The sequence below is a fragment of the Larus michahellis genome, chromosome 2, assembly GCF_964199755.1.
Source record: "Larus michahellis chromosome 2, bLarMic1.1, whole genome shotgun sequence".
Lineage (NCBI taxonomy): Eukaryota > Metazoa > Chordata > Aves > Charadriiformes > Laridae > Larus > Larus michahellis.
The window spans coordinates 133,020,366-133,044,570 of record NC_133897.1 but is presented as its reverse complement, the minus strand read 5'-3'; the positions used below and the strand labels follow the sequence as shown (position 1 = coordinate 133,044,570).

Sequence of the window (24,205 nt, the reverse complement as noted above, 5' to 3'; positions counted from 1 at the left end):
TGATGGCGTGACTGGATGGATAGATGAGGGGAGGGCGGTAGATGTGGCCTACCTTGACTTAAGCAAGGCGTTTGACACGGTCTCCCACAGCATCCTCATAGGGAAGCTTAGGAAGAGTGGGTTAGATGAATGGACAGTGGGGTGGATAGAAAACTGGTTGAAAGATAGAGCTCAGAGGGTTGTGATTAGGGGCACAGAGTCTAGTTGGAGACCAGTGACGAGTGGTGTTCCCCAGGGGTCAGTACTGGGTCCAGTCCTCTTCAACATATTCATCAATGACCTGGATGAGGGGATAGAGTGCGCCCTCAGCAAGTTTGCTGATGACACCAAGCTGGGTGGGGTGGCTGACACACCGGAAGGCTGTGCCGCCATACAGAGAGACCTGGACAGGTTGGAGAGTTGGGCAGAGAGGAACCTTATGAAGTTCAACAAGGGCAAGTGTAGGGTGCTGCACCTGGGAAGGAACAACCCCATGCACCAGTACAGGTTGGGGGCAGACCTGCTGGAGAGCAGCTCAGCTGAAAGAGACCTGGGAGTCCTGGTGGACAACAGGATGACCATGAGTCAGCAATGTGCCCTTGTGGCCAAGAAGGCCAATGGCATCCTGGGGTGCATCAAGAAGAGTGTGGCCAGCAGGTCGAGGGAGGTCATCCTCCCCCTCTACTCTGCCTTGGTGAGGCCGCACCTGGAGTACTGTGTCCAGTTCTGGGCTCCCCGGTTCAAGAGGGACAGGGAACTGCTGGAAAGGGTGCAGCAGAGGGCTACAAAGATGATTGGGGGACTGGAACACCTCTCTTATGAGGAAAGGCTGAGGGATTTGGGTCTCTTCAGTCTGGAAAAAAGACGGCTGAGGGGTGACCTTATCAACGCTTATAAATACTTAAAGGGTGGGTGTCAGGAGGATGGGGACAGGCTCTTTTCAGTGGTGCCCGGGGACAGGACAAGAGGCAATGGGCACAAACTTGAACATAGGAAGTTCCACCTAAACATGAGGAGGAACTTCTTTACCCTGAGGGTGACAGAGCACTGGAACAGGCTGCCCAGAGAGGTGGTGGAGTCTCCAACTCTGGAGACATTCAAAACCCGCCTGGACGTGTTCCTGTGTAACCTGCTGTAGGTGACCCTGCTCTGGCAGGGGGGTTGGACTAGATGATCTCCAGAGGTCCCTTCCAACCCTATGATTCTATGATTCTATGATTCTATGATTAGGAAGCATTTCTCTACCAAGAGGGTGGTCAAACACTGGAACAGGCTTCCTAGAGAGGTGGTGAATGCCCCAAACCTGTCAGTGTTAAAAAGGCATTTGGATAATGCCCTAAATAACATGCTTTAACTTTTGTTCAGCTCTGAATTGGTCAGGCAGCTGGACTAGATGATCATTGTAGTTCCCTTCCAACTGAAATAGTCTATTCTGTTCTGTTCTGTTCCCCTGCTCAATCTCTTTCCTTCCTTAATGCATCCTGCAGCGTTCATCCCTTTCAAGATGCTTCTGCCCTGCTTCTGTGCCAGGGGAGGTTCTGACTGGGCATTAGGAAGCATTTCTCTATCAAGAGGGTGATCAAACACAGGAACAGGCTTCCTAGAGAGGTGGTTGATGCCTGTCACAGTTTAAGAGGCATTTGGACAATGCACTTAACAACATGCTTTAACTTGTGGTCAGCCTTGAATTGGTTGGGCAGTTGGAGTAGATGATTGTTGTAAGTCCGTTCCAACTGAACTATTCTATTCTATTCTATTCTATTCTATTCTATTCTATTCTATTCTATTCTATTCTATTCTATTCTATTCTATTCTATTCTATTCTATTCCACTCCATTCTATTCCGTTCTTTGGGAGCTCAAGCTACTTTAATCTCTGCAAAACCTGAAGTTTAAACACAGAAGTACACGTGCCTGCTCCTCGGTGGGGAGGCAAGAACGAGACTGCAGCCAGACTGCAGCAGGAGCTTTTCCGCAGATGATGTCATTGGCACAATGCATTTTTTTTCTGGGGGTAGAAGTTTGCCCTTATAAAGTCATTTCAAAGGCAAAGGGGAGCAAATGGGCCGGTTGAAAGGGTATTGTTCATACTTGGTGGCTTTGCTTTGTGCTGCTACTGGCAGGGTTCCTGTGACTTAGAGCTAAATAAGCAAGACAACAGCAAATGACTTGATAACTACCTTGTGTCTCAATTTCCTGGTATTAATCAGTTTGTGCCACTGCCTTAAAATTAAGTAAGTCTGTTTCATTGCTGAATATAATTAAGGCATAAAATATACATACAGCATTGTGATGTGCTGCTCTGTAAATACCCACTTAAGCAGGATTTCAAATCAACTTTGTTTAGTTAATAGGCTGTGACAGCTCTGAGAGAATTCCTGCCCCCTTATATAGAAGGGAAATTAATTAGACAATTCATGAAAAGTGTTTTAAGAGTAGGCAAGCTAAGGGTTTCTATGAAATGTAATTACCCAGTATTTGCAGTAGACACTTCAAGTGTTAAATATCTTGTCAGATTTTATCACAAAGCTATGAAACCCTGAAAAACATGCAACCGGAAATATAACAGGGCGACAACATTTTTACAGGTGCTTTTTCATTTTGGTAATGTATAACTGACTTTGAGTATTATTGCTCAGCCTAGGGAATGTTAAGATAAGGCATAAAAAGGAAGACTTCATGAATTTAAACATCTCCCCAAGATGTCATTTCCCTTTTTTCCGGTTTCAAAAGGTATGATCTAAATTTGAAAACAGTTTAGATGAAAATACTATCATGGGCCGTGTATGTGTGCACCGTTTTTCCTCTATTAGCAGTAGCCAGATCTGGATGAGTGTCAGGGGACCTGATGTGATAATACCAGTGAGGGAGTGTGATTCGGGACTGTGCTACCGCAGTAAGAACCAAATCCTGTTTTTCCTTTCTCTGCGCCGTTCAAAGAGGCCATGTCACACGGTATATCGAAAAGTGCCCTGTAATTAGTTGGTTATTGTAAATAGTACAGAGCACCAGCAGTTTATTTCTGCTGAACTGGACCTGAATGCTGAGAAATGTTTAGGGGCCAAGGCCATCTCCTCTATGCGTTCCTGCAGGGCAGTCATGAACCCCGGTCCTGACCGAGGCTCCTAAATGCTCCTGGAAATATTAATCTGTGTTGTTATATCTCAGTAGTATTTGAACATTGCACGCGAGTGCAGCTGTTTAATAGGGATAGTGTGCCAGGTTCACTCAGGGAATTTGGAATCACTGCAATTTTTCTGAAACAAAAATCTCCTCCTTTGTTTTAGAACTGGGTTGACGCTGCCTGTAAGGGCAGATCCCAATTTTTGCACCACTCCCTCATAAGTGGACCACCTTCTATTGAATCATGCACAGCTCCAGAGGCTACTGACGTGAATATATTCAAAGATGGCTATTTATATACAGCCTTTGTCCCTGAGAAAGTGTTCCTGAAACGTGGAATGGTCAGTGGTTCACCAGATAGGGAAGCAATTTGTCCTGTAAGAACTGATGTAATACAGGGGGAAATGTATGACAGGGTTTAGAAATACATTCAGTTAAACGCACAGGGATAGAACTGGAGGAAAAAAAAGAATGAAGAAATTAATCACTGTATAACAGAAACAACTATATGAAAATTGCCAATTTTGGGCTACTTCACAGGGTTCAAGAAATGGAAGAAAGAGAAAATAGCCTAGGAAGTTTACAGACTACACAATTTTGCATTCTTGACATATAGACAAGACTGATTTTAAGTATCACGGTTATAGCAGTTCTCTAGTTTATTAAAAATGCACGGACTGCATTGCCAGCTCTAGAAGTGTAGGCACTTAGGCTGAGGTATCAAATATTTCATCTCCATAGCATTCTCTACCAAATCTGTTAGCTTGTCTGTAGTTATAACTCAACATCAGCAGACTCCTGCTATTATCCAATATATGTCCACTCTCAGGTGCAAATAGGAACCAATGAAAAGGATAAATCTAGTCTTTCAGTTTTAAATAGCAATACCGATAATAATCCATTATTATAGGGTCATATACATTTAATTTGCAGAGGACTTAGTTTATACTATATTTCACTGGATACTTTAAAATGGAAACTCTGCAAAAAGAGAACCTTAAAGGAGTACTACAGAAAGTGCTAAAAATGATTATTGCATAATCTGTGTTTCCTGTCTAAAAATTTTTGGTACATAAAATTGCTTCTTAAGGTGCCATTCTACCAAAAAAATCGGTTTGTTAGAGAAGACTGATAAGATGGTGGTAAAAATGCTGAACATAGTCGTGCCTTGAAAGAGCTGAAACCAGTGAAACCAATCTTCTTAGACTGGAATATCTCTGGATTTTATCGAGAATAGAACTGGTACTTCAGATTAAGAATTGCTTAAATTTGCAGAATTGTCAGACCTGGAAAAAGCTGCCCTCTGTTTAATATGAAACTTAAATATTTAGGCTGAAATGTGAAATATTTAGGCTGAAATATGAAATACCATGCTTTGAACGATTATTTTTAGAGATAAAGGAACTTATCTTCATATTTGGTTTTAACTCATAAACAGAGTGGTATTTTAACAAGGGATATCATAAATTCTGGCAATTCTTATGAATTCTTGAGCAACTAAGTTGCAGGCTTGTTTCTGTCAACGGTGAGGGATGACTCTACAGGGTCTAAAGTGAGCAATAGCTGCAAGAGCTGTTCATGAAAGCACTGAAGTATGTACTTAGTTTTAAGCACATGACTGATCCCAAAAACATATGCTTCCAGTTAAGCCTGTGTGTAGATGCCCTGCTGAATTATGACTAAGAAAAGGTGGTATCAATGGGCAGATGGCGAAGAAGAGCCATCTTCAAACCCATGGTCTGTTAGAACAGGTTGATCACCAGCATCTTCCGACCCCTGCAAGCATCAGGAGGTTGCTCTGAAACCGGGAGGATCCATGAGTGATGTTTATATGCCGTATCATAATTTTAGTTGGGTTTTAGTGGGTGCTCGGGGTCTGGCTGTCAGTGGCTGGCCAGACATCTGACACTTCTGGCCAGCTCTTACCGGCTTATGTGTTTTTATTCATACTCCACAGCTGGTCGTAGAGCTGACCTTTACAAATGTATGGTCTGTGATATTTATTTTATGAGAACATAGATACTTGAGCCAAACCAGACTACACCTAATAAGCCCCATTCTAATTTCCTTTACAATATTATCTGTAAGCTGATGGATGGCAAGTGTTCTTTTAGCATTACAAATAGATGTGCTTTCGACTGAATGCTGATATGATACTGTGATAAATACGAACAATAAAATTAAATTCTTACGCTGGATTTTTAAATGGCGAAGGATAGAAATAAGAGGTATGTACTGACTACATAACATGCTCTTTGGACCAGAGCCAGAAGAATCTTGCACATTTACCGCAGAGCTGATGCTTGGATTTAGCAACACGTCTCCAGTGACTACCTGTAAAGCCTTAAATCACTGTAAAATACATTGAGACCTAATCTAACTAAAATCTCACTGCGCAGTTCTTCAGGCGTATTCTCCAAACAGAACATTAGTTCTTTAGGGTGGTTTTGGGATACACTTCCCCGGGAGGAAACACAGTATTCTGGGTCTCTAAAGCTGAAGTGCATGAAAAAAGAGCACAAGGGAGGTTAGCGGCTATGGCATTATACCTGTCTAGCTCGGTTTGAGTTCATGGGCATGCATGTCGTGCAAAGACGGGCAGCACGACGCATTTTTCCCTTCTGCCCACTGTCAGTGCTCGTTGGAGCTGGCAGCAGACCACGGATCTTTACAAGTTTCAGACCTGTGCTGTTCACAAACTGGCAGGTAGCGCCGAGCAGATGGTAGGAGATGTATGCCCATAAAATAAACAGACCTGTGTCTGGGTTCGGTTGCTGAGTCATCCAACCTAAGAGCTAAAATTTTAAACACAAAGCGTCACAGTCCTCATTTTGGGAGGGTGGCTTCCCCCCTCCCACCCCCGTTGGGAAAATTTTGAAATAAGGTTGTGCTTTTGCTTTGTGTAATTTTTGTAAGAGGATAAAAATGCATGTTTGGCTATGGATTTGATACTGATTATAAATGATGGATTGAACAGTACACTGGAGACACTCGGCCTATCAGTCACAAGACCTCAAATGGTAACTGCTATCTGGGAAACAGTGTTAAGCCCCAGAAGTCAAAATTATGGCTCAGGAAAATTCCTATGACTCAGACTGCTGGAGAGAAAAAGAATAAATACTTATGAATTAACTCAACTCATTAATTACATGTTTAGGTAAGGGGAGAGAGAAAGAAAAAGTATAAATGAAAACACAGTTAACATGCTTTTATTTGATATTTGCTAAGTATCCAGAGGAATTTCATGGGTGAGAAGATGGAGTGAGTTCAACAAAAATAACCTGCCAGAGGATTTAAGAGCAGCTTGCCTCTAAACCTCCTGAACTAACATATATTCTCATCTCAGGTTATTTCAGTGGAAATCTGAGAGGAGATTTGTGTCATGATAAGGTTGTATTAATCCAGAGAAACGCTTGTTCACATGCTATTATTTCTGGTCTATTGGAAAATTAACAAAGTTTTAGTTGAAAGTTCGTACTGATTGTTTCCCATTTTAAAACGACAGCAGGGGTAGCAATGTTGCAAATGAATAGATATTTCTGTACTGTGTACCTTATTACGGTAAAGCTGATAGGGGAAATACGTATCAATGAAATATAAAACCCCCCTGTAAACAATTTAAGTGCTAAAACCCATCAATAGTCACTACTAAACCAACTGGGCTCAATCAGGTGATCTCAGTAAGTTACACCACATAAACTGGTGACAAATTTGGCATATAAGCTACAAAGGAAACCTCCTGTTCCCATCATAATTTCTTGCAGTGGTCTCCGGGATGTGAAAGAGGGACTGCAAAGGAAACTTCTACCCTGCCCCAAGCCCCAAAGATGATCAAAGAGCCCACCCCACCACTGCTCCCTTTGCAAGGGGAGTGAACCTGGCCTGGGTGCGATGGGACCTGCTGTGTTGCGGGTGAGCACAGGTCAACAGCTGGGGCAGAGCGGGAGCCGAAAGCTAGTCTGTGTCCAAATATCATATCGGCAGGTGACCCATAACTCACTTACAAGATGGACAAAATTAACAGCACTCCCCAAGTTATGAAGCTGAGGAGGAAGGAGAAAACAAGTCCAGGTATTAAGCAAGAAAAAATTAAGAGCATGTGCAATTTCTGGAAGGAACATCTGGAGGTCATTTAGTCCAACCTCTTCCTCAAAGTAGGAGCAACATTATTAGGTTTTGAAAGTATCCCTGGATGGACCTTCCACAGCCTCTTTGGGCTCCAGAGGTTAATCACTCTTATGGTACCATTTCTTTTCCACACACCTAGTCAGACTTTCTCTTGCTGCAACTTCTCTGTTGCTGAGCACCTCCAAGAAGTGCCTGGGTCTGTCTGCTCTCTAATTAGCCATTAGTTAGTTGAAGGAAGCAATTAGATTCCCCCTTTGCCTTCCCTTCTCCTGGCTAAACTAACCTCTGCCCCTCCTCAGTACTTCCTGACCATCTCTGGGGTCCTCCACTGGACTTGCTCCAGTTTACCAAAGTCCCTCTGCTAGTGGAGGTGCCAACCTGAATGGAGCACTCCAGCTGCAGCCCACAAGCACCAAGGAGAGGTGAGCGCTCACTTCCCATGACCTGTTAGCCGTGCTCTTGCTAACGCAGCTCAGCAGGCGCCGTCCTCTCCTCTGCAAAAGCTCACTGCCGACCCAAGTGAATGACCGCCTGAACGTAACTCAAAAGTGAACATATCCAGGCAGTTGTGCACATCTCATTTCTGATATGTTCTCAAGGAGGTGAGTGAACTTTGGGAAACTCTCCTCCCATAGCGGGGATTATGAAAAAATAGCAAGAGGAGCGTGCTCTACAATGAAAGAGGTGCAATTTGTCAATGGTGCTAAAAAATTTAAGTAAAATAAAAATCATGGTGAAATTAGTTGAATTTAATTTTGCTTATGTGTTTTGTAACTATTTTTTCTTTTGGTAATCCCTAAGCCTTACTGATTTGCAGCTAAATACAATCTATAATATAAGTTTCCTATCCCTTTTTGGCAAACACTCATTTACAACTTAAAAAACTATGGAATAATTATAGCAATTATACAGATGTTTAATTTTTTTTTTTCTATTTTTTATGTTTACCTGGATAGACTTTTGCAATAGAAAAAACCTGAAATTTTGAAACTTTTAATTTAAAAAAATGTCTTTACTATGCTAGGTTCTTTTTTTCCCCTTTTTGTTTTTCTTGTTTCTTTTTTTTCAGGCTTTTTCTTTTTTTTTTCTTTTCCTTTTTATTTTTCTTTAGACTTTACTTATGAAATACAAAATAAGCTGAAGCAATTATTTTCCTGAGCACCACATCCTTGGAGATTTTGGAACTAGCAGGTCTCAGGATCACACCTCATTTTAATACAGGAAAAACAAATTTTCTTCTTTTTCAACTCCCCACTGTGTTCTCCATTTCAAATGAACTAGATATTGACTAAAGTAAATTAAAATGAAGAACAAGCTCTAAATGTACTAGACATTACATTGGTGTATTAATTCACCAAATGCTTATTCTTAGTTCCAGACATTTAGCAGCAACTTCCCACAGACCAGTAACTTCATTATTTAAAAATCTGTCAGCAATCACTCATTCTGTGAAGGTGATTTTAATTTAAGTGATGTTAACAGCAACCGCTTAGAGTAAATGTAGGAAGTATTATAAACCATCATAATTAAAATGAAGATTTTTTTTCTATGCATTCATCTATGTAATTTAAATTAAAGATACTAATCTCAAAAGATAAAACCAAGTTAAGACCCACATAACAATATTTCCTTTTTCTCTTTTCCAAGAGGTGCAAAATGACTAGGGGGAATCTGCTGGCAGAACCTCACGTTGAACTACGATGCCTCATATTGCACATCGAAAACCATTTGGGCTACAGTAAAATGATTTGGCCTATTAACTTTTAATTTTCTTTAAGAACTTTTCTACATGGAAAAAATCCTGCGGACACTTATTTCACACTGCAGTGCTTTGCTGATATTCATGTTATTTCCAGTGTCGCTCTTTAAATTCACACCCTTCCTATTCGACGTTGAATTTCCTGTGAAAACTGCATATGGCCCATCCCTGAGAGAGAAATTGTGATCGCTCTGTCTGACGGGAGGTTTCTGTGGGCATGTTTAACTTTGTGCCATGGTTTGGGCTGGGCTGGCCACTAAAACAAATGACAGATGCTCTCTTTTACCTCTCTCCCCTTCACCTATGTAAGCATTACAGGGGGGTTAAAAAGGCATCCCTGTAAGAAGCCTTCCGGATGTTAGAAGTATCAGGGCTAACTTTGGTCCCTTTGCTTAAGAAAGTCATTTATACACACCAATGGCTAGGTCTGAAAATTGGTCTTAAAAAGGTCAGTTCCGCCCTGTCCTTCATTCAGCCATGAGGGATGGCTGCTGGGCTCTGTGGAGCCAACGTATCTTCTGAACTTAAAGGACCTAAATGAGGGGATCATAGGTGGGAGAGCCGCTATCAAGCACCATTGCTCTTGTAAGCTCCTTGCTGACTCAAGGCCTTCTGCCTCCGCCCTTTGATCAAATGGGATTCACCAATATGGGATGGAAAGACAAGTCTACCGCAGTGGGCTGGGAACGCGGCTGTGACCGGTGTTTTCTACTGCTTCAGGTGTGATACCTGGTCAGGACACTTAACCTTTTCTACTCACACGTGGAAAAGTAAAGCTATTCCAAGCCTGGAGTTTTGGCTTAAGAGGTAATAAATATAAGAAATAATTGCAAAGAAAATATTTTGGTATTTTAAAACTAAACATTTTAGCGTCTAACAGGCTAAATGACTCCATTGATCTCCCGTAGTTTTTATAAAAATGTTCAGTTTTTTCAAATTTAATCTCTATTTACAATGGCAGTGTTTGAACTCCTGAAAACTTTGCTCTTGGCTGACTCTGTGATATTGTGTATATCCCTTCAAAAGTAGCCACGTTTAAGGAGCATGTGTGAGGTGAGAGCTGTGGCAGAGGACCTGGCCGAGGATGTGCCAGCCAAAACATATTCCAGTCCAATCTGGGATTAACCGAGATTTACTGTAACACTACGCTCTAATGAACGAGAAGGGGAAAGGTAGGGACGGAGCATTTTGTTAAGTGCGCGAGCTCTCCCCAGCGCCCTCCGGTTTGCTGTGCGCAGCTCTGCCTGCCCTGGGTGAAGCACCATGGGTGGCTGCAGATGGAAGGGGAGCACAGAGAGGCTTTATGCTCCCGTTCAAAACAGTTTACCGATATTCCAGCATCAGGCCTATGGCCGGCTGCGGCGGTCTGAGCAAACATCTGAGGGAAAGGCGCAAGCGCCTGCCTGGGGGAAATCGCCTCACACTCCTGCGGGGAGGTGTGTGGGGACAGGGGTGGAGGGGGAGGACGGCAGGGAGGCTGCGAGCCGCTGCCTGGGGCCCCCAGCGTGTGCCTGGTCGAAGGTGGTGTCGGTGGGAAGGCATACAGCTTCCCTCCATAGCAAAAAAAAAAAGCTCCCTCCCAGTAAATTCAGCTCCATATGTTACTATAGGTATAGCATTAATTCATAACAGATTGAAAAGAATTTGGTGTCAGCCTCACTATGTCTTAATTTATCTCCCTCCCTGTATACACACTACAGAGCCGCAGGTACAAGCATACTAGTCAGGGGTGTAGTAACTTCTGGTTTTGAAAGCAGGCAATTAGACCTTGGTATCAGTCAGGCATTACACTGAAATTATTACGGCTACAAGAAGAAAAAGTAATGCTTGGGTATGGGTATCACTGTCTGAATCCTTACAGTGACCTTAAACAAGCAAGTGTTTCTGAGCAAGGAGACCCTTCTATTAAAGGTGTTTCAATATATTATAAAGCATGATGATTACCAAGTGTGTTGTCCAGTTGTTCATCCCAGCAAATCACAGAATCACAGAATGGTTCGGGTTGGAAGGGACATGAAAGACCATCTAGTTCCAACCCCCCCGCCCTGGGCAGGGACACCTCCCACTAGACCAGGCTGCTCAAAGCCCCATCCAGCCTGGCCTTGAACACTTCCAGGGATGGGGCATCCACAACTTCCCTGGGCAACTGTTCCAGTGCCTCACCACCCTCACAGTAAAGAATTTCTTCCTAATATCTAATCTAAATCTCCCCTCTTTCAGTTTAAAACTGTTACCCCTTGTCCTATCGCTCCACTCCCGGATAAAGAGTCCCTCCCCATCTCTCCTGTAGGCCCCCTTCAGGTACTGGAAGGCTGCTGTAAGGTCTCCCCGGAGACTTCTCTTTTCCAGGCTGCACAACCCCAACTCTCTCAGCCTGTCCTCATGTGTAAGCATAGGACTCACTAGTTTGCTTCCGTAATTCTGAATTAGCCCAGTGAGTACAAGCTTTCACTGCTCAAAAATCTTCTCTCCCTTATTTATAATTACCATTGAATTTTCTTGCATATTTAGAAATACACTGTGTCTGTCAAAGTAGTCATCTTCTGTTATGTTTGAGCATGGGATTTTTACTATGAACCCTGTACTGGAACAGCAAACTAAGGACCAGCCCTCCAACACCTTAAATTGGACCATTGCTTACAGCCATTTGTGTCTGGTTTTCTTCACTCTGAAGATATTCAGAATAATGGTCTTTAGCTATCTTCCAAATGCCATAGTCTTCAAATTCTTTTGATCAGTAGTGAAAAATAGGTATTCCCCTGTGTTACATGGAAGACTGCAGTTGTTTGTAGCTTACCTGTCCTGGTTGTTCACAGGCTGTCTGGTATCTTGCTTGTTGGCATAGTTCTTTTACTCTCTCATATTTTGGTAGTTGATTAGACTGCTGAGTGTTTTTGTTGGATTCTTCCTTCTTGCGTAGAAATTTGCTTTGAAAGAAATAAAGTTGACTATTTTAGGTACATTCCTCTAAACTCTGGAGATGATTAATTCACCTGAAAAAGCAAAGCTACTTGAAGATTTAATGTCTTCTCAGGGAAAAAAAATCCCCACACTTCTGTTACTGACCTTCAGTGTAGGTCATGTAGTGAAAAAAAGGCTCAGGTGATTTGCTGGAAATTACCCAAAGAGAAATAAGGGCTGCTGAAATATATCTAACTGATACAGTTCAGCACCATTCATACATAAATGTATGTTCTTTCACAAAGCAAAACACGCTGAAGCAGTACTCGGCTGGCTGAAAAGCCCAGATGAAGAGACTTAAGGGCTTCCATACTCATTCAGCCCTACCTCGGCTATATCTTTTATATTACAATATGTCTTATATGCACTGTTAAGTGCTACATCATACAAGATTTTCATAATCTGTAAAGTGCCACACGGAAATTGCTGTAAAATTTTTACTCAGAGAAAATTTTCACAGCAGTAATTGGCAAGGTGAGAGGGCGTAAAGAGGTATCAGTGAAAAGAGGAGCAGTTACGGTCATAAATCTCATTTACACATAAGTCTTTGCTTAGCTGGAACAAAAATAAAGAATGTTTCCAATATGTGATGGAAAATACAAAATCGGTTGATAAGAGGATTCTGCACAGCTGGATTTGAAACAGATATTTGGAAAGAAAATGAGTCAGATGATGATGTAAATGGTCACAAGTACGATGTTAGAGAAAGAGGAGGTACAGGCTAGGAGAGTCGCCAGAAAAGCATGCTTTCAAATTTCTTCAGAGGCAGGGATTTGGGAGAACAGCCGCTTGCAAAGCCAGTGGTGGGAAACTAGGAAACAAATCAGGCCTGTAAGTTTGCTTGCAAAATTTACTGCTTTGCTGACCATAAAAAGGCAGAGGAGGGACCAGAAAGGAAAGCATGTCCAAGAGAGTGTTCACAACAGGCAGGCTCTCCCAAAACTCTCTCACCCCTAATAATTACCCTCTTTCCACCAGAAATGTGTCACGCCAAATTTTGGTCTTCTTGTTTGTTCGAAACCTGAAAGCAAAACAATAATATTTACTGCTGGCACCCATATATAGCACTGCTAGTGTTAACAATTTATTTTTGAAAAAACACCTCTTCACTTATATATACCTGCAGTTTTATAGATGTGCTATTTAAGAGACTCTTCAAATGCGAAAGCTGTGGTCGTTGGCATGACACAGCTCATTTTCACAGAATCTTTTTCCACTAAGTTGTTGATTTACTTAGGTGTTTGCTTCTGAACTGGCTAAAAAAAAAATATGCTGGGACCCACCTGTTTCCTGGTCTCTCCAAGTCCAGAAGCTTTAGGACAGATTTGCCATCCATATCTGGAGGCGTGTCAAGTCCTGCTATATCCAGAATTGTTGGAGCGAGATCAATGTTGAGAACTATCTGAGGCACTCTGCAAATCAACAGAAAAGGTCATGGTTGTCATGTGTTCAATATGTAAGTCTTCACATTCTCTTGGAAATAGAATGGTCATTAATGTTTATCAGGGCTTTGAAGATGTAAAGCTCTACAGAAGCACTAAGTTTAGAAAATCCCCTTTGAAGGCTACGATTCTCACGACGACAGGCCAGTACGGCAGACTGTCATCACAAAGAAAAAGCTAAGCACAATAAAACAAGGAGGTGCAGTAGCCACAACTCTTACCTCATTGACAATGAGGGCGTGACACCATCCCTTCTTCTAAACCACAAGATGAACAGTAAAGATGAGCACCTACTTTTAAAAAGCAAAACCCAAAGCCTACAGGACTACACATTATATGACCTTCTCATCTGCATCATAACTTATTAATAATATACAAAATGAAAGACGTGCCTCTTTGTAAGACTCATTGCTCTACAGTAACAGGACATCCTTTATGAAATGAAACTAGACAGAGTGATAATTACATGCTCTTAGAAAAATTTTACATTAGATTCAACAGCTGTGGTAGAGACATAAGAGAACGTACACTGATCCCGGCTCTACACTTGGACCACGAATAAAGAAAGGAACTCGAATATCAAAGTCATACGGCATTGACTTCCCCTTGACCAGTCCAAACTGCCCGATATGGTAACCATGGTCAGCAGTGTAAATAATGTAGGTATTCTCCAGTTCTCCCATCTCTGTAAGCATTTGGTATAACTGCAACACAGCACAGGAAAAAGTCTGAATTAAATGCAGCAAAATATGTTTTGTGCATAATCATGTATAACTGTAATTTTACTTCCGTAAATACACAGAACCAAACATGACATCGATGAGGTTGTTAAAAGAGACACTCTGGGGATGGGCATTTTTACATCTCATCTTTACTGCGCTGTTAAAAAATTCAGCTTACAAGTTTAATTTCACATTTGACAGAGAGGAAAATTAAACAAGTCCAGAAAATTAAAATAGCAAAATATGTTAACACTAATATGGTTGTATCCGTATGTCCAAAAGTCATTGTGTACTCAAACACAGCTTGGGAAAAAGTCTGCTACAGCTTTAGGGTGAACAGTACTCGTATTTGATTTACTGTGTTAGTCTACAACTTTCTCATTCCTTACAGTTGTGGGCTTGGGAAAAGGCTGTAAATTTTTATTAAAGTTTAAAGAAATGTCTCTGGGGGAAGATCTTTGGTCATGGTGCTTGATTTTTGAACAAAAAGTCATGCAAAGTACACCTAATAGTTCATGTATCACGTTACCTATAATTAGCTGTACACTGCATTGCCTAACTTCTGCAAACACCAGCAGACTGACACCTGAGTTGCTGTGATTTGCCAATTCCCAGATTTCAGCTGAAGGATGAACTGTGAAGGGAGTGTGTGAAATGAATAGAAGTTGTCGTGTGTGCACCTGTGTCTATCCATGTGTACACACAGGTGATGCATCTTCTGTTAATACCAGGCTTTATATTAGGCCCAGTGACTTTTTCCTTTTTAAAAAATCATCAGCTGATTCACCCAGCGATTGAAAGAAGCAAGCGAGGAGCTTGGCACTGTGTTGCAGACAACATAAACAGAATTCATTTCTACTGAGAATATGTGGAGTAATTCTTTGTACCCAGGGGCTTTCCCCAGGCTGCGGCTTGTGACGGTAAAGAAAGAATTCATTTAATTTTGCAACCGACTAAAAAGATTGCATTCAGAGTAGTTTCTTGAACTCACTCTTTCCATAGAGTCGTCAACTGACATCAGGGTCTGAAGTCTTTTGCGCTGCAAGACGTTTGTAAACTCCATGTGGATAGGCAGCATGGGCCCCGTGTACTGCATGATCCAGTGCTTATCCATGTTTGGTGCGTAGTTATAGCTGGGAGTGCTGTAAGGAAAAGAAAGGATCTGAAAAGTTGTGCAGCATCACAGGCCTCAGAGGAAGGTGGGAACTCCTCTAGCACAGGAATAGCCAACAAACAGTTAAATCACATATTCCATGTAGGAGCTGGTATTCCGAATGTAAAATATCACAAACATCACTTCAGTGGCTTCCAGGCTTCATTGGTTCCTACATTACTTCCTCAACATTTTTTAACCACTTGCTTTCTGAGCTTTCTTTCAGGCTCAAATAACACTACTAGATCTGTAATCATTAGAAAAGGTCATCTGAATGATGCATCCTATAAAGATAAGTAGAAAAATTAAGAAAGTCAAACATCAAAGATTACTACTTCCCCCTAGTATCATGTAAATTGCCCTGATGTTTCCAGTGGGGAAATTACCTTTATATTAGCACAAGTTCAATGAAACTCACAAGAAAGTTATTTTCCTGTGGGATAAAGAAATTTAGTAGTAGGTACTGAGATAAGAACAGTAGCTCTGGTGTTACCAGTTTTCAAGAGGCTCCAAAGAGTTTTTTCCCCTCCCCATCACCAAAGGCGAGCGCAAGCATTGCCAGGACCCGAGTGCAATCCCCCTGGCGCCGCCTGCCTGGGCACAGGGTCAGCTCCGATAGGAAGCCATGCTTGTGGCCTTGAAGGAGAAAGCTGAGAAGGTGCTGCAACCAGCGCTGTTGACTCCAGACCCCCATTCAGGCTCTATCACTTGCCTTTGGCCCTCACATGAGCTACATCCCAGTGATGCTTGGTGATGTGGTAGATGTGCAAATTCTGCCCATACCAAAATAGCATTTATTTATACACTAAATCCAGTTGAGGTGCTATTTTTTGTGTGTGTGAATACAAAGCACGGTGCATTACCAGTTTAACTGGAACTATGACAACAATATTGAACTAATACTGCTATCGATGCTAGCGCTAAGAAGAAGTATGGCGCAGAGTCCTACTAAAGCAAAGAATGATGCTTTAGGAGTTTGCACAAACATCAAAGGAAAGATTTAAGAGGGGTGTTCTATCCACAGACAGTGAATTTTTGAAGGATATCATGTGAGAAACAAGAATACATTCACATATATATCGCCTCTGAAGAAAAGGTACTGCAAAAAATATGCCCAGTAAATTTGCTGTACAGTTATGCACAGTACAAAAGCTTTCCATTAATCCTGTTTTTATACCTAGCATACATGACAAAAAAAAGGTGAAAAGAAACCAAACGAAATCCATGTCCTGTAACAGTCTCATTTACATATGACCACCTTCCTTCTCTAACACTTGTAGAATCGAGGCTTTGAGAATCTAGGCTTTGCCATTTTGATGAAGTTCTTTGGTTTTTATTTTTTCCCCCGTTCTAATACACTGCAGTATGATACATGTATCCCAGCATTACCTTTAAAAAAGAAATGAAAATAGAAAATGAAAAAATGCTGTATGATCGGAATGATTTGATTCCTATGTTTCTCTTTTCAGTTTATAACCAAAATCCGATTCAATATTAATTTACTGTTTAGATACTGACAATTTTAATGTGCGTTATGCAAAAGTACGTTTTCCCCACAGAAGTGTTTAGGTGTAGTTGTCCTTTTGTAAAAGGTAGCACTGAACAATATCAGAACATTGTATACTGATAACCTTTGACCAGTCCTTCATTCAGCTTTCATTTTTCTTGACGTGGTTGTACGTGATCACTGAATGGTGTAAGCATTTGATTTTACTGAAGCAGTTGATTTTACTGTATCTGCTATAGTATGCAAAACCTATAACTATATATTCCGAGGATAAAAATTGTCTGAATGGGAAAGGTAATAGACTGATAGTCAACTGCAATAAATTAATGGAGTCCACATTTTTGAGAGTTTAGGGAGAATTTGTGAAGTACATATGTTTCTAGTATATACAGATCATTTTGATTAACTTACTTAACAATTATCATCAATGGAAAACAGAAGTGAGACAATGGTAACACAGGATTTGTGAACGTTTCCTTGAGTACTTCCTTCCTAAGATGTATGGAAAGGTTAACAAAGACAAACATAAAGTGAAATTCCTTTTCTGATGGAAAGTCTTTCATTTCGGGTTGAAAAGTCAAAATTTTGACATTTCCCATGGTAGAAATCTGATTTTTTAAAGGAATGTTTATATTACCACAAAATGAATGAAACTGAGCCCAGGAGCACAGTCCTCTAGGTCGTTGGCTAGCCAGCAGCCCTAGCAGATGGACTGATGGAGCCCTAGACTTTGAAGAAACAAGTCTTAGGAGTTTTGGTCACCTATCAGGTATCAGGCACGTTGACAGAAAGGAAGGATACTTCCAGCGCAAACTTTCCTCTGCTTCTTTGGAAGTTTGTCAAATGAGATTTTTCCCATGAAAGAGCTCAGTTTCGATTAATCAGTGTTTTCCAGCAAAACCCTGGGTTTATTTTTTTTTTTTCCAGCAGACTCCTGAGTGCCCCCGCCATGGCGGGATGAGGTGGCTGTGAGCCGCGCTCAGCCGGCAGCGCTGTGACAGCCTGCCGCTGTGCCAGGAAGGAGAGCCAGCTGCTGAAGCAGGCTCAGGTCTCACGTTCCCAGGCCATTGTCAGAAGCCTCCTCCACATAATGGATAGTCTTTAAAAGCAGCACTCAAGGGTTTAGCGGGGCGGTTAAAACCTTTCACAGACACTTCCTAAATGCATTTTGAATTTTCTGGGTGAGAAATGCAGTAGGCAGAGAGTGAGCAGAATTTTCCTCCCAGGCAAGTCAAGGAACAGGACCTTCTGCGAAATATCCAATGCCAGTGGCTGATGGAGAAATGTGAAATGGGGGCCCAAAGTGGAGGGGAAAGAGTGCTAGGGAAGAGACAGAAAGGAATCCAAAACGCCCACAGCTTGTCTGTGTTCCCTGCCCACCCCTCTTTGTTGTACCTTGCAGAATTCCACCGGAACGGCACTGCTTGCCAGGCACATAGGTGAGAGGTGACCTGACATTGCCCTCACATCTGTCTACCTTTTGTGGGGGTAAAAAATGCCACAACAGACACAACAGAGGTGGATTCTGGGGAGAATGTTGCTGATTTCTGAAAACCTTTCCAAGCCAGCAGACTTCTTCACTGTCGGTAATAACTGTTTATCACAGCAGTAGGAGATATCAGCTAAATGTTCAGCTGTTGTTAGCCCTTGAAAGTCATCATGACACGGTCTGTCACTGTTTCTATTCTTCCCTTTTTGGGAACAGCTTTGGTCTGCATTGACAAGTACTACTGTAAAGTAACACAGCCATCTACATTTCCTTGATTCCTCCTAGCACTGGGAATACCGGATAGAAGAAATGTACTGTGTCTTCTATTGCCTTTTCTCAGTCATGGAGGCTATCTTGTCTTGAGCCCATTTGTTGATCCATGATCAGCAGACCGTGCCAGGTACCTCATCATTTTCAGGTTGTCCATGGCCTCTAAGCCTGGCAAGGAGATACCTGCCTGTCGGTCTTTGCTGGGCTTACCCTGAGCAGCTCAGATGCCGCCCCAGAGTTCAGTAAGGAGCAGTGTCCGATTTCAAGGTCAATCTTGCTAGTTGATCAGCAAATAGTAAAGCACTTAAACCTCTGAATGTGTGCCCGGAGACTGACTGAGAGTTCATTTTACATGTTACGAAAATAGATAACATGGAAAAGTGCTCCCCCACATGTAGGATGGTTCTAAAATGACCAGCAACATACTACATGAATATTAAATCTGTAGAGAGGGTAAGGATTGAGAGAGGAAATGATTACTCTACCAAATATGTATAGTATTTATCATTCTTGTAGGCTATACTACCTTGGGCAAATCTAGGTTGCTCAGTTGCTCTCTTACATTTGTCCAACACACACTATGCAGAACTTCCTACACAGAAACTTCTCGGCACTCTGTCACAGGTCTGTTCTGGCACTGGGCAGGACACAGGAAGATGTCAGATTCATAAAATTTCAAATTGATACCCCCAGTTTAACTAACAAAAAAATCCCAAATGCCTAACAGTAACAAATGCCGAACCCAGTCAGGCACTTTCCCATAAACATGTTCTCAGAATGAGAAAAAAAATTCACCCCGAGATTTTGTAATCATACACCTATGTGAATAAATTTACAGAGAAATCATCCCATTCTACATGCATATTTGAAAAAACCGAAAAAGTAAAATAGTATTAACCTTCTCTAGCTTTAGATTACAGTCTCCTCAGGAAAGGGCTGAGTTTTGGGGTATGAGTTCTGTTAGCGTTTAACGTCTCTGCATCAATGTCCATCGTTTTGCTTATGCCCTATCATGGAAATTGCAACCACTGTCTATTTACCACCTGTTAAACAGCAGCAGGGAAGCCCACAGTGGTGATAACAAAGTGTCCTACAGGTTATGGAAGGAGTAGGTTATCTATAAGCACTAGTACACTTTTCTCTTTAAAGAAAGATTCACCATGAAATTATCAGTTATTTATCGGCAAGCACTGGTTCAAATAGATACCTAAAGTTATGTTGGGAGGAAAGGAATTATATTAGCATTCAGCTTTGTCGCTTGAGTCCAAAAGGCCTCACTAACCTTCAGCCACATGAACAATCAGCATTCCATATCACACATTTTAATTAATCTTACTTTATTTGTGTATTTAAATTTGAAGTTTAAAATAGGCAATGCATCTCATTTGGTTTCTAAGGTACCACAACAACTTTAAGTTAGACAAGAAATTAAAAAAACCAAACCAGCAACCCCAAACAATGGATGCTTGTACTTGAGGACCTATTGAAATGGGACCCTCAAAGAGCAAATCGATCAGGAATGAATTATCCTATCTTCTACTAGTAACTGAACTGTTTTTTGTGTGATATTCAATGAAACACATGGAATGAAGCCCTTCTGCAAATCATTATTATAAAAAGATACTTTGCAGGTTAAGAAAAGAATGGGAGATTCAGCTTGGCAAATGCTTTTTACACCGTTGTGGTATCTGCGTGGAATAGAATAAAGCAGGGCACAATATTTTTTAAGAGCTCCCAGAATTCAGTGCAACTTTAAATTAACATTTGTTTTCTAAAAGTTTGATCTAAATATATACATTTCCCTTTCAGATGGGTTAACATGGAAAGAAACAAGCATATTTACATTTGTTCAATTGCTCATACTAAAAACCTGCCTCTATTTACAATTTCCTAATTCCCTCCTATTTTTATCCAACAAAGGAAAATTATGACCACAAAAATACTGTCCAAAAATGTTGATTGTGAATAATTCCATTTAGTTCTCGGGGGTTTTTATCCCAAAAGTGTTTGGCTAATCTGTTTGCATTGGGAGTCCTCCAGTTAGTGAAAATAATAAAGTACTTATAAGCCCCAAGAACATCTTCTTTTCATAAAAATAAAAGTCAACAACATTTTAAAATAATACCTATGGCAAAACTCCTTGTGAAAAAAGAATAGTTTCTTTACAAAACTAACACCTATATTATTCTTTGAAATATGATTAGCAAACGTTGCCTAAGTGGTCATGTTTCTTCAGAAAAAGAGTAAATAAACAGAAGAAGCAAATCCTTTGTTTTCAGGGAAAGGAGACTTCTGGTTTTAGACACTGTTCTTGGAAAGCAGGAAGCCTAGGTTCCGGGCAAAATTAAAAGTCAAAAAAACATGACAAGTGATGTGGTCAGTATTAATGTGAAGTTGAACGTCACCGTTCTGGGTCTACTTTCCCTACCTTTTAAAAGATGAATCTTTTAAACCCAGCGATATTTATATATCAGGGGATGTGAGGTATGAAAGTTTCACCCCTGAAGTGTAACACAACAATAAAGAAGAAAAAAAAGTTGTTACCCGTTAAATATAACACCTTTTTATTTTAGGAAAAAATATTTGTTGCTGATGCAGAAGTTAATTGGGTAACTAAAATCTTCCCACATTTCTATGTCACACTATTTCTTCTAGTCGTGTTTAAAGTCACACTCGCAATGACGTACGTGGTGATTTTGATCATTTACCTCCAAGTCAGGAGCCTAAGTGGGCCTCAGGCCAGCTGTGAGGAGACACACTGACATGTCAAGATTTATTACTGATGCAAATGTGTGATCCTACTCTAATGAGTAAGTGTCCACATTACAAGAAATACCACTGTAACTGGCAGATGTTCGCGACTCAGCCTCAGTGACTAGAAGGCACCCTGACGGCACCCCTCTCACACCTCAAATTCGCAGTTAAGGCTGCTCTGGGGATTTGGAGGTGCAATAGCATTGCTTTTCATGCTTCACTACTGCAAACTCACTGCTACCGCCAGACCTGGTCCTTCAGCACCTTTCATACCATCTTTAAATGGAAATTTAAAGTTCTGCCTTTCATACCATTTACTTTTTCTCACATTACCTTGGGAAGCTTTCCGCTCTCTTCCCACATACCATTTCTAGCTGCTCCTCCTAAGATATTCAGCGTGGCAATAGGATTGCTTCCAGGTAACCATAAAATCTGGTTGTCAGTCCTCCTGCCAGCCCAAGGATCTTTAACTCAGCACAGCCAGCAGTGTTTCAGATCTCCATTTTTTACATTCTTCAGTAAACCTGCCTCCCGCAGATTTTTGCTTCTAATGTTTGTTTACTTCACAGCTTATAAACAGCTTAGATCTGATTCACATTTCCCCTAGGACTGGTTCACACTGGAAGGTAAAGGGAAGTTAAAGTGCCAGAGGCCCTGAGCATAACTGAGAATTCAGTCTTTCATTAGAGCATCCTTTGAGTCAGAGCTTTCCTACTCAGCCGTCTGATGGAACAAGATTCCCCTGTAACAGCTGCCAGGGGCACCTAGAGAGCCACCTCTTGTGTCGTAACTTCATATTTAACAACAGCTTTTCCAAAGGTCTAGCAACCCTGCTCCCCAACAGACGATGTTCATTACCACAGCAATAATCCATGTAATGCCTTCATCTAGTACATCTTCTCCAGTCCCATTTTCTTCCACGGAAATAACTTCTGGGCATAACTAGAGGAAATGCATCAGTATGATTTATTTTCAGAAAATATATCACTCATTATGGAGACAGCAGCCAGCATAAACTTTCAGAAATATTTTTAGGTGTCAGAAACAGGACATGTTTTAAGGAGAGGAGAGGTGGGAGAGTGGGAGGGTGAATGGATGCTTAAAAACAATAGAGAGTGTCTGCTGCTTCCAGTATGATACAGTCTGTTAAACTGGAGCTAATGAGAATTAGCAGGGTTCACTTAAAATTAACGATAAAACAGTGGACACACCATTACCCTTCTTCTCCTTGTAAGACTTTTCATGCCGCTCCAGCAGGCTGTTGTGCTGAGGAGGACAGGACGGTAAAGTAATGATGGTATGTAATTCTTCCTTTTCTTTTTGGCTTTGATGGGTTTTTCATATATCTTATGGACTTTGCTGCTGCATTCACTTGATTTTCTTCTTTCCACGTTGTTAAGTGGGGAAATGAGACCAATGGACACTCCCATTTGAGGGCAGACCTTTCCCTGAATGGGAGTATTTCCTGGTGTAGCAGCTCCCCTCTGCATACACGCTGTGGAAAATGTCTTCTAAACAAACTTACGGTTTGTGTTTTTTAAAAATTTATACAGACAGTATTTCAATCAAATGTTAGGCACTTTACCAGCAAAGAAATGTCACATAATTTAAGGTCTTGCTTCAGCTACTGTCCTTTTAAGCAAAACTTCCCCTCACATGTGGTTGACAGGCTATCTTAATCCTTGGTTTGTAGGTATAACCTTCCATCTCAGTTTGTAAAGCCAGCAAGCAGCTTTTGACCTGGTTTCCCTTCTTTGTTGGAGGTAGGCGTTACAGTAACATGATATAGCAACTACATTTTTAAAAACAAAATCCAAGGTCAGATGGCTTTCACCCAAGGTCAGAAAGAAAGAGATTCAAATGGTGCTTGACCACCAAGGAAGAAAACCTAAGGGTTAAACGTTCAAATTACACAAACCTTGGCAGGAGGGATTTTATTGTTCTTGTGCTGTTTTCACAGGGAGCACCGAATATTTCTGTGAGAACTGAACTTCTTATATCTTTTAGAGCGCGTTGCTAATATTGTTGCTAGAGAAATCAGTTATTTGGAGGCTTCAGCCACCCAAATTGGCAGTTTATCTTCAGTTTGTCTCATTTCTTAGTCTGTAGACTGAACTCTAACACATGCAGTCTGTCAGTGCAATAGGAAACACAAAACAACCCAGCAAGGATCTCTTGAGGTCACTAGAGAAAACACTCTTTGCAAGGAGGTTGCCAAGAAATCAACAACACCAGAAGACAAGAAGCAGCAGCACAGCTGAGTCTCATATTCTGGGCTGTTTCACAAGTAGCCTAACAGGGCAAGGTATTTAGACCCCAGGAATCCGTGCAAACAAAAAATAATTTACACAAGTACTCAAATGACACTAAGCCTGCAAATAGATAACTAGGATTGTTGCTTGATCTTTGCAGGTGACACGCAACCTGTAAAAGGTGGAGAGGCAGTTAAAATTTTGGAGACTAACTAAACCCATTGGTTCTAGCAGCACAAGCTAGAAAACCAGTAGGCTGGAAGCATCAGGCAACAGAAAGCGTCAGGAGGATGATAAACCAATGCAAGTTCCTACAAGCACGCTTTTATGAGAAGCCAGTGAGCACGGAGCCTAAAATGAGTTGCTTTGGCCTGGGGAGAGGTAGAGCAAGATACAATGATTCAGTGCTTTTCTTCCAGACGCGGTCCACCCAGCTAAGCGGAAACAGTTTGAATCCTATCCTCCTGTATGATGGATAGTCCCCCAGCAGACAGGATGGCTTGCCTGAGGCCAGGCAATCTGCGCCACTAAACGGGAAGCAATCTGTTGAACAGAGCGAGAACGAATAGATATAACTCTCTTGCTATGAAAAGGGGTGATTGAAAGAAGACATGGGAGAGGTCCATTAAATTTGATGTAGTGACTATTCATTATTCCTCAGACAATG

At 41.4% G+C, this 24,205-nt stretch overlaps 1 protein-coding gene across 10 annotated transcripts in view; it reads right to left on the bottom strand.

Annotated features, from left to right (window-relative positions):
• The window catches only part of SULF1 (sulfatase 1), a 154,522-nt gene that overhangs the window by 22,169 nt on the left and 108,148 nt on the right, over positions 1-24,205 (bottom strand). For all 10 annotated transcript variants that reach the window (XM_074577243.1, XM_074577237.1, XM_074577241.1 and 7 more), the window contains 5 exons: positions 15,105-15,255; positions 13,920-14,095; positions 13,233-13,361; positions 12,914-12,970; positions 11,786-11,915 (listed from right to left, as the gene is read on the bottom strand). In XM_074577243.1, coding sequence (XP_074433344.1) covers positions 11,786-11,915; positions 12,914-12,970; positions 13,233-13,361; positions 13,920-14,095; positions 15,105-15,255 — 643 coding nt within the window. The remainder of the gene's footprint in view (positions 1-11,785; positions 11,916-12,913; positions 12,971-13,232; positions 13,362-13,919; positions 14,096-15,104; positions 15,256-24,205) is intronic.